General features: G+C 44.1%; 1 protein-coding gene across 2 annotated transcripts in view; it reads right to left on the reverse strand.

Annotated features, from left to right (window-relative positions):
- Positions 1-4,954: 4,954 nt before the first annotated feature.
- The window catches only part of LOC122864531 (zinc finger protein 665-like), a 43,114-nt gene continuing 32,997 nt past the window's right edge, over positions 4,955-15,071 (reverse strand). Inside the window, exons 1-3 of one of the 2 annotated variants that reach the window (XM_044172067.1) lie at positions 13,986-14,297; positions 10,088-10,309; positions 4,955-7,963 (exon numbers count right to left, since the gene is read on the reverse strand). In XM_044172067.1, coding sequence (XP_044028002.1) covers positions 5,817-7,963; positions 10,088-10,309; positions 13,986-14,049 — 2,433 coding nt within the window. In that variant the 5' untranslated portion in view covers positions 14,050-14,297 and the 3' untranslated portion in view covers positions 4,955-5,816. Of the gene's footprint in view, positions 7,964-10,087; positions 10,310-13,985; positions 14,298-15,071 lie in introns of those variants that run through there. The other variant, XM_044172068.1, reaches the window with a different exon arrangement.

Consider the following 15,071-nt stretch of genomic DNA (forward strand, 5'->3'; position numbering starts at 1 on the left):
AAAAACTCCAAACATTAGGAGAAACAATTAAAGACAACCAAAACCCCCTTGATTTCCCGATTACTTGGAAGAACTGACCACACAGACAGAGTCTCCCCGGCCAGGGAAAGCTTGTGGTTCGGACTGCATTAAAAACGAAATGCTGAAACGCAGCACCCAGAGATGCAGGGCGCCGTGCTGAAGCTGTTCAATATCGTCCTACAGTCAGGATGGTTTCCCGACTTCTGGTGCAAAGGGACCAATCAGAGCCTGTAACTACCAAAGCATCTGTGTCAGCAGGTAAACTGTTCTGTCGTATTCTGAATGAAAGAAAACTAGATTTCCTTGAAGACTCCATCTTGAGTAAAAATCTAATTAACTTCCTCCCAAAACACCGCACCACCGACCATGTGCACACCCTTCACACTTTAATTAACAAACATGGACACCAAACAGGAAATGGTAGATATTCGCTTGTTTTATTGACTTCAAGAAAGCTTTCAACTCTGTTTGGCACGAAGAGCTCTATTACAGACTTCTGTGTTGTGGTTTAGGGGGCAAAATGTATGATCTGGTTAAATCAGTGTGTTTGGAAAATAGATGTTCTGTAAAAACTGGAGACAAACTGAATCCTTCACCAGAGAAGAGGTGTTCGTCAGAGCTGCAACTGAAGACTGCAACTTTATTTATATATATATTTAATGAAGACTCAGTTTGCTGCTGTCTTTAATCAGAACTGATGGCCCAGTGGCAGTGCTGTCAGAATATGAAGAAAACTAATGTCATGATGTTTTAAAAACGCCCCAGATGCCAGGAGAACAAACACCAGTTTACCAATAATCATATCATTGATCACAGCAGGAGTTATACCGACCTGGGTGTAACCATAGCAGCATCAGGGAGTTTAAACATGGCAGTGAACGCACTAAAAGAAAAAGCTCGAAGAGCTCTAAATGTTATAATTTCCAAATTCCAATTAAAATTTGTCTTAAAATATTTGAAAGTGTCATCCGGCCCACTGCGCTGTCTGGTGGTGAAGGACGGGGTCCACTCACCAGAGCTTTACCCGCCGGGACAAACGTCCAGCAGAGTCTCTACATGCAGGACTCTGCAGATAATTAACATTCAACAGAGAGCGCTCACATGTTTTAATCACCTTAAATCCCCCGAGACCCCCTCCATCCCAAAGCCCTCCAGACCCAGGAGCTGAGCCCAGAACAGAGTCCCCTATGTCAGCTGGTGCTGAGACTCACTGCCCCCCCTCAGACTCTCTGGACCAGTCTCACAGCAGCACTGCTTTCCAAACACCAATCAGAGGAAACCAAACTACAACACCACGTACAGAAACCTGAATCTGGATCACTGGACAGAAACTAAAAGCCAAAGCAGATCAGAAAGTTATCTGGACCTGAAGAGACGATTAACTGGCAGAATCTCTCTGCTGTCAGAGACAGGAAGCAGAGACAGATCCTGACCAAGTGCAGGCTCAGTGTCCACAGACTGGACATTCAAACAGGAAGACACATCCGCATAGCAATGAAAGTTTATGGAGTGTTTCAATGAAAGTTTATGGAGTGTTTCCTAACTTTTATGCACGGATAATATCGAAGATTGCCTAGAGGAAGCATAAATAAGGTGAATAGAATCGGTTTTGTCAAGCACAGAACCTTGTGGAACTCCGTATGACTAACTTTGAAGTTTAGGGTTGGTTCATCTGGCTTGATCGATAGATATAATTGGGTATCATCTGCATAGCAATGAGGAGTGTTTCTCACCAAAGGAAGCATAATATGTACAAACTGAGATCGATCTGATAGATAGGATTTAAAACTGAGATCAGCTGATAGATAGCCAGCTTAGCTCCTTTAATGCCAATTACATGTTCCAGTCTCTGTAATAGGACGTGATGGTCAATGGTGTCGAACGCAGCGCTAAGATCCAACAAGACTGTTTATCAGTGTTGACTAATTGATAACGTTCATTCTGAAGAACAATGAATGCAGAACTTGTAATTTGTGAGCGAAAAAACGTCATTTGAGACTCGTAGCAGCAGATTCAAGCAGTTGTAGTTATTAATATTAATAGTTAATAAAATTACTTGTGAGAAAATATTCTACCGGTGTGCAACTCTCATTGCATGAATTCACATACTGATTTGCGGATGTGCAAATTCTGTCCACGTTTTGATACGGGTGGGTGACATCTACACATCCGAGTTCGTCGGGGAAACCGGCTAACCGGTCGAGCCTCTGACGGGTCATATTTTGTTGCTGAGGTTGAGTTGGAAACTTAACATAGTCGTTAAAGCGCTGACATAATGATGCGACTGCTGTTATTGCTCTGCACACAGTCATTTTCTGTACTAGTTAGAAACTGTTAAAACATGTGAACTGAGGCATATCTGGTGCAACACATTGCAGAACAACAACTTCTTCAACTGAAACTGAAAAAAGAAACTTCTGTGAGGTCACATAAATGTAGATCAACATGTTGATGTTCAGTTTGTGGTCAGAACAAAACAATGAGAACATTTATGCTCTTAAATACACTTTGAAATTAAAGTTTTACATTTAATTTGAAATGAAATGAAAAAGTGAACTTTTTAGATTTCTATTTTTTATACCACAGTTTTAAGTGCAGCTGCGTAGTTAAAGGAAAAGTAATTAATAAAATAAAGTAATTTTACTAATAACAAGACAAACTGTGTGTTTATGGAAAGTAACAAACATTTTCATTAAATGCTGAATTGAAATCAGAGCAGAAACTACATTTAAACATGACAGCTGTTTGTATTAACAGAGCAAAAAGGATTTGGGTCGATTTAAAAAACTAACATCACCTTTATGTTCTTGATCAGCCAGAACCTGAGGAACCTGAGGAACCTGAAGAACCTGAGGAACCTGAGGAACCTGAAGAACCTGAAGAACCTGAGGAACCTGAGGAACCTGAAGAACCTGAGGAACCTGAAGAACCTGAAGAACCTGAGGAACCTCACTGATATTCAGATAAAACAGCATCCAGCTGTTGAATTACTGCGTGGAACATTTTAACTCAGGAGTTTTTAAAGTCCATCACGTCACCGGAGTCAGAACCGAAGCCTTTGAACAATATAAACTTAAAGTATAATTCTGGTGATATTCTTTATATTTCTTCTCGTTCAGACTCGAACACTGAAAGTATTGTGATGTTCATCGACTGTTCCTTCATTACCACGAACACACTGTAGTTTAAAATACAGTTTAAAATATACAAGAACACAAATAAAGCTCAGATGACATCATGCAGTCATGTGACTGTGACTCTGCTTCAAACAAATAAACCAACAGATTCCACTTCCTGAACCTGAACCTGAACCTGAACCCTGGGTTCTGCGCAGGATCCGAGAGGTCGTCCACATCATTAACCTGTCTCACTCCTCTCCTGTCTGTCTCTCTCCTGTCTCTCTCTCGCCTGTCTGTCTCTCTCCTGTCTCTCTCCTTGCCTGTCTGTCTCTCTCCTGTCTCTCTCACCTCACCTCTCTCTCTCTCTCTCTCTCTCCTGTCTCTCTCCTTGCCTGTCTGTCTCTCTCCTGTCTCTCTCCTTGCCTGTCTGTCTCTCTCCTGTCTGTCTCCCTGCCTGTCTGTCTCTCTCCTGTCTCTCTCTCACCTGTCTCTCTCCTCGCCTGTCTGTCTCTCTCCTGTCTCTCTCTCCTGTCTCTCTCTTCGCCTGTCTCTCTCTCACCTGTCTCTCTCTCCCCTGTCTGTCTCTCTCCTGTCTGTCTCCCTGCCTGTCTCTCTCTCTCTCTGTCTCTCTCCTCACCTGTCTGTCTCTCTCCTCATCTGTCTGTCTCTCTCCTTGCCTGTCTGTCTCTCTCCTCACCTGTCTGTCTCTCTCCTGTCTCTCTCTCTCTCCTGTCTGTCTCCCTGCCTGTCTGTCTCTCTCCTGTCTGTCTCTCTCCTGTCTGTCTCCTGTCTGTCTCTCTCTCTCTCTCCTGTCTCTCTCCTCGCCTGTCTGTCTCTCTCCTTGCCTGTCTGTCTCTCTCCTGTCTCTCTCTCCTGTCTCTCTCCTCGCCTGTCTGTCTCTCTCCTGTCTGTCTCCCTGCCTGTCTGTCTCTCTCCTGTCTCTCTCTCCTGTCTCTCTCCTCGCCTGTCTGTCTCTCTCCTCGCCTGTCTCCCTGTCTGTCTCTCTCTCTCCTGTCTCTCTCCTCGCCTGTCTGTCTCTCTCCTCACCTGTCTGTCTCTCTCCTCATCTGTCTGTCTCTCTCCTTGCCTGTCTGTCTCTCTCCTGTCTGTCTCTCTCCTGTCTGTCTCTCTCTCTCCTGTCTCTCTCTCTCCTGTCTGTCTCTCTCTCACCTCTCTCTCTCTCCTGTCTCTCTCTCTCTCTGTCTGTCTCTCTCCTTGCCTGTCTGTCTCTCTCCTGTCTCTCTCTCCTGTCTCTCTCCTCGCCTGTCTGTCTCTCTCCTGTCTGTCTCCCTGCCTGTCTGTCTCTCTCCTGTCTCTCTCTCCTGTCTCTCTCTCGCCTGTCTGTCTCTCTCTCTCGCCTGTCTCCCTGTCTGTCTCTCTCTCTCCTGTCTCTCTCCTCGCCTGTCTGTCTCTCTCCTCACCTGTCTGTCTCTCTCCTCATCTGTCTGTCTCTCTCCTTGCCTGTCTGTCTCTCTCCTGTCTGTCTCTCTCTCTCCTGTCTGTCTCTCTCCTGTCTGTCTCTCTCCTTGCCTGTCTGTCTCTCTCCTGTCTGTCTCTCTCCTGTCTGTCTCTCTCTCTCCTGTCTCTCTCCTCACCTGTCTGTCTCTCTCCTTGCCTGTCTGTCTCTCTCCTGTCTCTCTCCTCGCCTGTCTGTCTCTCTCCTGTCTGTCTCCCTGTCTGTCTCTCTCTCTCCTGTCTCTCTCCTCGCCTGTCTGTCTCTCTCCTTGCCTGTCTGTCTCTCTCCTCGCCTCTCTCTCTCTCCTGTCTCTCTCCTCTCCTGTCTGTCTCTCTCCTCACCTGACTGTCTCTCTCCTCACCTCTCTCTCTCTCCTGTCTGTCTCCCTGCCTGTCTGTCTCTCTCCTGTCTCTCTCCTGTCTCTGCTGCTGGAAGTAAGTTATTAGTTTAACTGCAGGTCACAGTAACGTTCATGCAGCGTTGGTATCTTTGAATTCATGTAACGTCTCCAGAGACGCTGCATCACTAGAATTTATTTTCTCTTAGTCGTCTGTTGTCGGGAGAAAATGAAGCAGCAGGAGCAGAACTGACAGCAGATCTGTCCTAAAGGACTCAGCTGGCTGTGGAGAGCTGGTCAGCTGGTCTGGAGTCTGCAGCTGGAGAAAACCATTGTTTAAACATATTGATGGTTAAAAATCATCAAATGGAAACGTTAAACTATTAGTCGATTATTCAATCGACAGAAAAATAATCAGCAAATATTTTAATAATCAATTTGTTGTTCAAGTATTTTTTTAAGCAAAAATAACAAAAATAATGAATCCAACTTCACAATTTGTTATATTTTCTGCTTTTCTTTGTTTTCTATCTCAGTTTACTGAAAATGTCACTTTGGACTCGGAACTTCTGACCAAACGATTAATCGAGAAAATAATCAGTAGAATGATCAATAACGAAAAAAATGCTGAGTTGCAGCTCTACATGAAATAAAATCAATTTCAGTGCCACTTCAACTGCAGCCTCCGACCAAACAGACATGACGAAGTTTGTTCTGCTAAACGAAGCTGCAGGTTGTTAAGTTCCAGTAGTGGAAGTTAATACATTCTGTATATAATACATACATTTTATATTTATATATATATATAATTAATAATTAAAAATAAATCTACTATCAGTTGTCAGATGGTTTGTAGTCAGTGACTTTACGAAGTCTGAGCCTGTCAGTCACTAGCAGACTCTTGGTTTCTTCCTGCTGATCCTGTCAGATCTGAACTGATCACAGCTTCACTTCCTGCTTCCTGCGACTGACTTGTTTCAGTTGCGCTGTGTTGTGTCATGTGTCGCTTCATATTTGAAACTTGTGTAAAGCTTTTACCACAAACTGAGCAGCGAAACGGTTTCTCTCGTGTTTCTCCCGTGTGCTGAGCCATGTGTCGTTTCAGATTCCCTCCTTGTGTAAATCTTATGCCACAAACAGAGCAGCTGAACGGTTTCTCTCCAGAATGAGTTCTCAGGTGTTTCTTCAGAGCTCCGCTCGCAGTAAAGCCTTTACCACAAACAGAGCAACTGAATGGTTTCTCTCCTGTGTGAATTCTTATATGAGCCTTCAGATTGTGCTTGTGATTAAATCTGTTACCACACTGACGGCAGCGAAACGGTTTCTCACCCGGTTCTGTCTCTGAGTTCTCTTCAGTTTGGCTTTCATCGAGCTCCGACTGCTCGCTGCCACACTTGTGTCGTCTGAACCCCGAAAGCCAAGTGAATTTTTTGTCACAAATGCTGCAGCTGAACTGTTTCTCTCCTGTGTGGACGGCCATGTGTTGAGTCATGTGAACCTTTTGTGTAAAACCTTTACTACAAAACGGGCAGCTAAACGGTCGCTCTCCTGTGTGAAGTCTCTCGTGCGTCTTCAGATTTACCATTCGGCCAAATCTTTTCCCACACTGAGAGCAGCTGAATGGTTTCTCTCCTGTGTGACTTGTCATGTGGCCCAGCAGTGACCTCTTGCAGCCGAATGTTTTACCGCAATCAGAGCAGCTAAACGGTCTCTCTCCTGTGTGAATTCTCACGTGAGTCTGCAGATGTTCCTTGCGCCCAAATATTTTCCCACATTCAGAGCAGCTGAAGGATTTCTTGCAAGTGTTACTTCCTGTATAAACTTCAGGGACTTTCATAGAGTTTAAACCTGACTGAGGTTCATTGGTCTCCAGCCAATCATCATCACTGATTTCAACCTTAAATTCAGAAGAGACTTCAGTCTTGTCATCAGTCTCAGGTTGTAAATGTGTATCTGGATCTGAGTTCCTGGCTGGTCCTGGTCCTCCACAGTCCTCTCCATCAGCTCCTGTTTCCATCTGTTCAGTTTGGCTTTGATGAAGCTGTGAGGACTGAGGTTTCTCCTCATCTTCTTCACTCTTCACAGGGACAGGAGTGAATGGGAACTTGGTGATATCGGCCTCCTCCAGCCCTCGAAGCTGCTCTCCCTCCTGACTGGTCCAGAGTTCATGAAGCTGAGAGGATTCACCAACACACTTGTGTCTTTTCAGCTGATAAAGCCAAGTGAATCTCTTGTCACAAACATTGCAGCTGAATCTGTTCTCCTTTGAGTGGACGGACATGTGTTGTGTCAGATGTCCTCCATGTTTAAAACTTTTACCACAAACTGAGCAACTGAACGGTCTCTCTCCTGTGTGAATTCTCATGTGTATGTTCAGATTATCCTTGCGGCTGAATCTTTTTTCACACTCAGAGCAGCTGAATGATTTCTCTCCTGTCTCAGCCTCTCTGTCCTCCTCAGTTTGGCTCTGATAAAGCTGTGAGGACTCACAAACACACTGATGACTTTTGAGCTGAGTATACCAGGTGAATCTTTCATCACAAAAACGGCAACTGAATCGTTTCTCCCCTGTGTGGACGGACATGTGGTATGTCAGATTTACTTTTTGTGTAAAACTTTTACCGCAGAATGGGCAGCTGAATGGTTTCTCTCCTGTGTGAGTTCTCATGTGTATCTTCAGATGTGGGCTGCGGCCAAATATTTTTCCACACTCGGAGCAGCTGTAAGTTTTCTTGCCAGTTTTAGATTTCATATCATTGACAGGGACTTCAATAATTTTCAAGGAGTTTAAAACCGACTGAGGTTCTCTGGTCTCCATCCAATCATCATCGCTGACTTCAGTCTTGTTGTCAGTATCTGGTTGTAAATGTGTATCTGGATTTAAGTTCCAGACTGATTCAGACTGACTGGTCCAGAGTTCCTCCTGTTCCTCTTTAATGTGTGGCGGCTCTGGATCCTGGTCCAGACTGGGGCTCCAGTCCTGCTGCTCAGGGGGAACCTCTTCTCTACTCAGTGACAGCTGCTGGACGTCTGCAGGACACAGTAAACACAAACAAAGACAAGTCCAATTAATTAAATATGTTTTAGTCTTTTTTGTATTTGTGCAGAAAAAAAAAGGTTGAAAATCGAAGAAAGACCCTGAAAGACCCTAAGACTACCTCAATGGCCATAAGAACTACCTAAAGGACGACTAGAACTTCAAACAAGAAAAGTAGAACCACTTACATAACCTCTAGAATCTTCTAAAGGACCACTAGAGCCATCTAAAAGACCCATAGAACCTCCTTGAGGACCATCAGAACCATAAGGACCTCCAAACAGACCCCTAGAATCTCCTCATGACCCCCATAACCACCCCAATTTTAGATGTGACATTTCCTTAGTCTCTAAGGTGGTGGAGGGAACTTTCTTAGGACTCTTAAATTCTGCTTAAGGCCCAATGGAACTTTCTACATGACCCAGAGAACCTACTCAATGACCAATATAACTTCTGAAAAGCCCCCTACAACCCGCTCAATGACCACAAGCACCACCTAAAGATCCATTAAAACCTCCTCCTAGAAGAAAACTAGCACCACTTAAAGGAACCCTAGAATCTCCTCCAGGACCATTAGAACCACCTAAAGGACCGCTCAAACCACGTGAAAGACCCTAATACCGCCTCAGTGAACATAAGAACTACCTAATGAAGCACTCCATAAACTTTCATTGTTACGCAGATGATACCTAATTATATCTATCGATCAAGCCAGATCAAACAAACCAGTTAACTAAACTTCAAGCATGCCTTAAGGACATAAAGACCTGGATGACCTGCAACTTTCTGATGTTAAACTCAGACAAAACTGAAGTTATTGTACTTGGTCCCAAACACCTCCGAGACACATTATCTAAAGATATAGTTGCTCTAGATGGCATTGCCCTGGCCTCCAGCAGCACTGTAAGGAACCTCAGAGTTATCTTTGATCAGGATTTATCCTTTAACTCCCACATGAAAAAAAAATTCAAAGAGTTCCTTCTTTCACCTACCTAACATTGCAAAAATCAGGCACATCCTGTCTCAAAATGATGCCGAAAAAGTAGTGCATGCATTTGTTACTTCTAGGCTGGACTACTGTAATTCCTTATTATCCGGCTGCCCGAATAAGTCCCTTAAGACTCTCCAGTTGATCCAGAAAGCTGCGGCACGTGTACTGACAAGAACTAGGAAAAGAGATCATATCTCTCCAATATTAGCTTCTCTGCACTGGCTCCCTGTAAAATCCAGAATAGAATTTAAAATCCTTCTCCTCACCTACAAAGCTCTTAATGGTCAGGCACCATCGTATCTTAAAGATCTCATAATACCTTATTACCCGACTAGAGCACTGCGCTCCCAGGATGCAGGGTTACTTGTGGTTCCTAGAGTCTCCAAAAGTAGACTGGGAGCCAGAGCCTTCAGTTATCAAGCTCCTCTCCTGTGGAACCAGATCCCAGTTTGGGTTCGGGAGGCAGACACCATCTCCACATTTAAGAGTAGGCTTAAGACTTTCCTCTGTGATATAGCTTATAGTTAGGGCTGGCTCAGGTGAGTCCTGAACCATCCCTTAGTTATGCTGCTATAGGCCTAGACTGCCGGGAGACTTCCCATGATGCACCTCTCTCCTCTCTCCTCCTCTCCCTCTGTGTGCATTTTTATCCCATTACTGCATGTTACTAACTCGACATCTTCTCTCTCCCGTAGTTTTGTGCTTTCTTGTTTCTCTCCTCTCTTCTTCTTTCGCAGGTATTTCAGCAGGTATTTCTGCCTCCAGAGCTGCAGAGTCTGGATCTGTGGTTGTGGGCCGCCTGCTGCCCCCGTGTTCCTGCAGAGTCTGGATCTGTGGTTGTGGGCCGCCTGCTGCCCCCGTGTTCCTGCTCAACAACTGCTACTACAGTTGTTGTTATTGGCTCTGTTACTAATACTGACATTATTCTTCCTATAGCTGTTATTCCTATTATTACTAATTTATTAATATTAACACTATAATTACTATTCTATATAAAAAAAAATCTACATGGTCTTTGCATTGTGCCTCCCTCATCTCTTGATCTTTTATGCTATTAACTTTTAAAGACTATTCCCCCTTTTTCCCCTAAAAACATATTAAATAAGCACATCCATATTGTTCCTACCTGAACCTTCATCTTCTTCACTCTTCACAGGGACAGGAGCAAATGGGAACTTGGTGATATCGGCCTCCTCCAGCCCTTGAAGCTGCTCTCCCTCCTGACTGGTCCAGAGCTCCTCCTGCTCCTCTTTAATGTGTGGGGGCTCTGGGTCCTGGTCTAGACTGGGGCTCCACTTCTGCTGCTCAGGGGGAACCTCTTCTCTAATCAGTGACAGCTGCTGGACGTCTGCAGGACACACCCAAAGACAGACATTAAATTAAATTGAATTTAATCCCTTTTCTCTGTCCTGAAACCCCTTCCTAAAGGAAAAACACAACCACCTAATGGATGCCTAGAACCTAGAATAGTTTTGGGATTCAGGTTAAACTAATGGATGCTCTTAAAATTTTGCTTTACATTTGGGGCTGGGCTTCAGTATCAAATCAAATCATATCATCATCAAACCTGAATAAAGCTAAAATGATGAATCCTCCTAATCTTCCTAAGGATAGAATATCTGCAATGCCAGGAAGAACCACATAAAGGAACATTAAAACTTCCTACAGGACCCCTTGAACAACCTTAATGACCACTGGAACCTCCTAAAACATTTAAGTAGAACCTGTTACACCTCAGTGATCACAAGCACCAACTCAAGGACCACTAGAACCACCTACGAACCTGTGGAATCCCCTCAGAGGCCACTAGAACATCAAAGTACAGCTGATGGACGTACGCAGAGAACAGTAAACACACAACCATCAGGAAACAATGACTGAAATTACATCCCTTTTCTCAGTCCTGAAAATAGACCATTAAGGAAAACTAAAACCACCTAATGGACCCCTGGAACTTCCTTAGGAACCCTAATAACCTTCTTAAGGATCACACTGACAGCTAAAACCTCCTACAGTAAAACCAGAATCAAATAAAGGTCTCCTAGAACCTCAATGACCACAAAAACCTCCTGTTGTTTTTCTTTCTTCCTGCATTGCTACCACCTGCTTCTTTAAAGAGGACCTGCTGTGCTCATTTCCAGCTCTACATTTTTATTCTGGGATAGGGATTCCAAAATCCTTATTAATCTTATAGTGGCCCTTTATGCAGCCGCCTTTAGTTCATCCTCTGTCTGAAATTGGCCAAGTTCCAACCAGTTTAGGTGAGCCCCAGCGCCTCATCCTCTTGTCGGTGTGCTGACAACTACTACAGTAACCTAGCTTGGAAAATAGCGATATGGGGCTCTGAATTGGATGAATTTACTGTTTATCGGACCACAAATGAGACAAGAATTGGGTTGGAAAACGATAGACGCCGATGGAGCGGAGTGTTTCTGGGGACCGGGCTTCAAAATATTTTCTGGTTTTCCCTCTGATGTCCTTTGATGTCCTTCAGCTGCTCTGCGTCAACTCTCTGTGATTTATGGAGTTTCCTGATGGACAGATAGCTAGCTGCACAGCTAACAGAGCTAATGGTAGCTACTATGGTTAGCAGTAGTTAGCGGTTACTTTAGCAACAAGTAAAGCCACCTTTCCATCACGAAACTAACTAACTTTCCTTCACAACCAAAAAAGCACTTTTCTGCGAAACTTGAAGAGTAGTCCTGAGCAGAGTAGTCTCGCATAGCCAGACCCATCCCCACACTTCATTTAGCGCTATGAGCTATATTGACAAAAGAATTGCAGTAAAAGCACAAACAAATAAGTCATCAATACAGGAGAGATGGTTTAGAAAGGTTGATGATAATGACTATGACATCCAAGTTAGGCTGACGTCAGCTCGGCAGGAAAGTAGAAAAAACGTTGGAAACTGGGCTGTATTCAAAACCGCCCGCTATACTAGCAGTACGTACTGATTTGGCCAGAATGTAGCATGTAGCATGCAAACAAAAGCAAACAATTAAGCCAAAAATACATTAAGCCAAAATCGGATACTCTACTGTGTCCCACGATGCAAAGCGCTGGAAAGGTCACAACGGTTATTTTTTAAAACTTAATCTTTATTTAATCAGGCAGACTCAACAACCGGTCACCCCGCATCAGTGCTGGACAAGCAGGAATAACTGCTCTGTCCCTAATAACAAAAAATTCAACTTAACGTTATATTAACGTCGCATTGTTTTCTTATTGACACGTTGCTGTGATATCAAACGTTAGCTTAGCAGGCTTAGCTTAAACATTTTGGCTTTGTTATGGGTAAGGTTGGTAGGACTGTAGCCTTGTTCTCCTTACACAAGATTAAATTCGAAAACAAAAGGTTAGTATTGTGCTATTTACATTTATATTCCTCCTATTATTTACTTCTGCTTTCCAAAACCGGAAACCGGCTAAACCTGGTCTAGCATGCAGCACGTAGTAGTTAATACAGCACTGGTCAGAGCTGAGCTTTCTGCCCACACGGATCACTTTTACCTCGTTATTTGAAACTTTGGCCCAATTAATATGAACATCCGACATTGTAACAGTATATATATCACAGAAAATAAGGAAAATATGTTACTTCCGTTACCAATCGCATAACCAACACCGCCGCCAGGATACCTGGTGCACTGCGGCGTCAGGAGCACAGGACACCACACACCTGATCTCCATCCGACCCTGCGGCCGTCCGGGCGCTGAGGGCAGACGGGCTCGCTTCGGGGAGAATAATGACAATATATGAAGCTGAACCTTGGACGGAGGTCTGTGGGTAACGTGTCACATGACTATTTTCTCGACTGATTGTTTAGTTTATGAAACGTCAGAAAGTCGTGAACGATCCTCGTCACAACTTCCCAGAGCCCAAAGTGATTATTTCCAAAACCAAAATATATTTAATTTACTATCAAATTGTCTTTGACTCGTCTTAATCAGAAAACTGTGAAACGACTGCAGACTGTACAGGACTCAGCTGCTCGGCTGTAAACCAGGACCAGGTGCGACCACATCACACCTGGTTCAGCCTCTTTACATTGGCTCCCTGTTGGTTTCAGGACTGATTTTAAGATCTTGTTGATTACTTTAAGGCTCTTCATGGCTCCAGACTGTATTTTAGACCTTGTAATCCCTCATGAACCTTCACGTAGTCTGAGATCTTCGGGCAGGGGTCTCCTGTCTGTCCCTGAGTCCAGGATGGAAACTAAGGGGGACAGAGCTTTGGCCATCAGGGCCCCGAGGCTCTGGATCAACCTGCCCGAAGACATCAGGCTGTCTGAGTCAGAGTCTTCGTTTAAGCAGATCCTGATTTTACCTGAACTGTTCATTTCTTTATATCTCGTCATTCACTGCGGAGTTTTATTTCTCCTGTTGTGAAGCGCTTTGTACTTTGTTCTGATAAGAGCTCTGTAAATAAAGTTTTATTATTATATTATTAATAAATGATAAAAACGAGCTATTCGATTATCAAAAGACTTTAAGTTTCTTCCCATCGACTAATCAATGAATCGTTTCGCTCCACACAGATGAGAACTGTGTTGTTTGTTTGTGTGTTTGTTTGTTTGTGTGTTTGTTTGTTTGTATGTGTTGTTTGTTTGTGTGTTTGTGTGTGTGTTTGTTTGTTTGTGTGTTTGTGTGTGTGTTTGTTTGTGTGTGTGTGTGTTTGTTTGTGTGTGTGTTTGTTTGTGTGTGTGTGTGTTTGTTTGTGTGTTTGTTGCCAGAGCAGTTACCATGGTGATCTAACTAACCCGCTGAGACACGCGGGTTAAAGGTGAGCTAGTTTCCTGATAACAGAAGCCCAAAGATCGCAGCTAACCTGCTAAGCTAACGTTAGCCTCGCGCTCCGGGCTGCAGGTCCGACTGAAACTGAAACACAACGAATAATTAACGTTCAAAGTGAAGTAAAAGCTCCAGATGTCACCGAGACGAACCGAATCATCTGACGGAAACGCGCTAACGTTAGCTTAGCAACATCAGCAGAGCAGTAAAGCTGTTCCCAGCTGATCACAAACCTGTTCTCCTCAGCTTCCTTTCCGGGTTTAAAGCCACATCCGGCAGTTCACGGTGTCGGTCCATCTCTGCCCCGTTTAACGAACTGAAGTCGGTGTTTCTGCCGTTATTTGGATTCTGCTAACGGTTCCCTCTGCTAACCGAGCTCAGCGTCACACCTCTCACTTCCGGGGACGGGTTTCAAAATAAAACTCACGGCGATGACCCAAAGTGTTTTCATATTAAAAGAAATATTAGGCTCGTTCGAGGTGAGCCAGGCCTGCGCAGAATCGATCACCGACGATCGCAGATCAATGCGTGCTCTGACATCATGCACGTGGGCCAACGATGACGTCACAGTGGCTGCGCCCTGGTTGCCCCCTCCCCGCCGCCATCATAAGTGACGTCAACAACGATGGTCTCTGCAGGTGAAAATGTGTCCCTGTTGAAGAAAAGCTGGTACTGAAGAGACCTGAGCTGCCATAAATCCTGTTACACCCACAAACCTTTATTTAACCTTTCGTTCAACTTGATGAATCCTGTGTTTTTAACTATATGATCCACATTCCTCCGTTTCCACAGACCTGCAGACACTGATCTTCCTTTATCCATCGGCAAACTTACAAACATATCATTTATCATGACGGCGAACGCTCCCCTGAGGTGTCCGGATGGTTCTTCTGCTCAGAAAGTCCATAATCCAGTAGAAAACGTTCCCTCCGACTCCCATAATATGTAATTTGATCATCAACCCCTCTCTCCGTAACGTATCCTGCTTTTTCCACATGAAAAAACACCGCAGCCACCGGCTTTTTTATCTGATCGTCCCGACACAACGCTGGATCCATCGCGCCGCTTCCTTTCCTAAATACACTTTGGTATGTAGCCCCCAAACCTCTCTTCTCCAAGAAAGACATTAACTTCTCACTGACCATACACTCCATCAACTGACGTATATGTGACGTCAAGGCAATGCGCCTGTAGTTCACTGGTTTAATAATTATCGCTTCCTTCCAGCTCTCTGGGATTCACTTTATTACATAACAACAACTTCTTTAGTCCTTTCAACGGATTTCATCTTTCCCTGGAGCAGTTTTCCCAGTTTTACT

This window comes from Siniperca chuatsi, linkage group LG17 (assembly GCF_020085105.1).
Source record: "Siniperca chuatsi isolate FFG_IHB_CAS linkage group LG17, ASM2008510v1, whole genome shotgun sequence".
In the NCBI taxonomy this organism is placed as follows: domain Eukaryota; kingdom Metazoa; phylum Chordata; class Actinopteri; order Centrarchiformes; family Sinipercidae; genus Siniperca; species Siniperca chuatsi.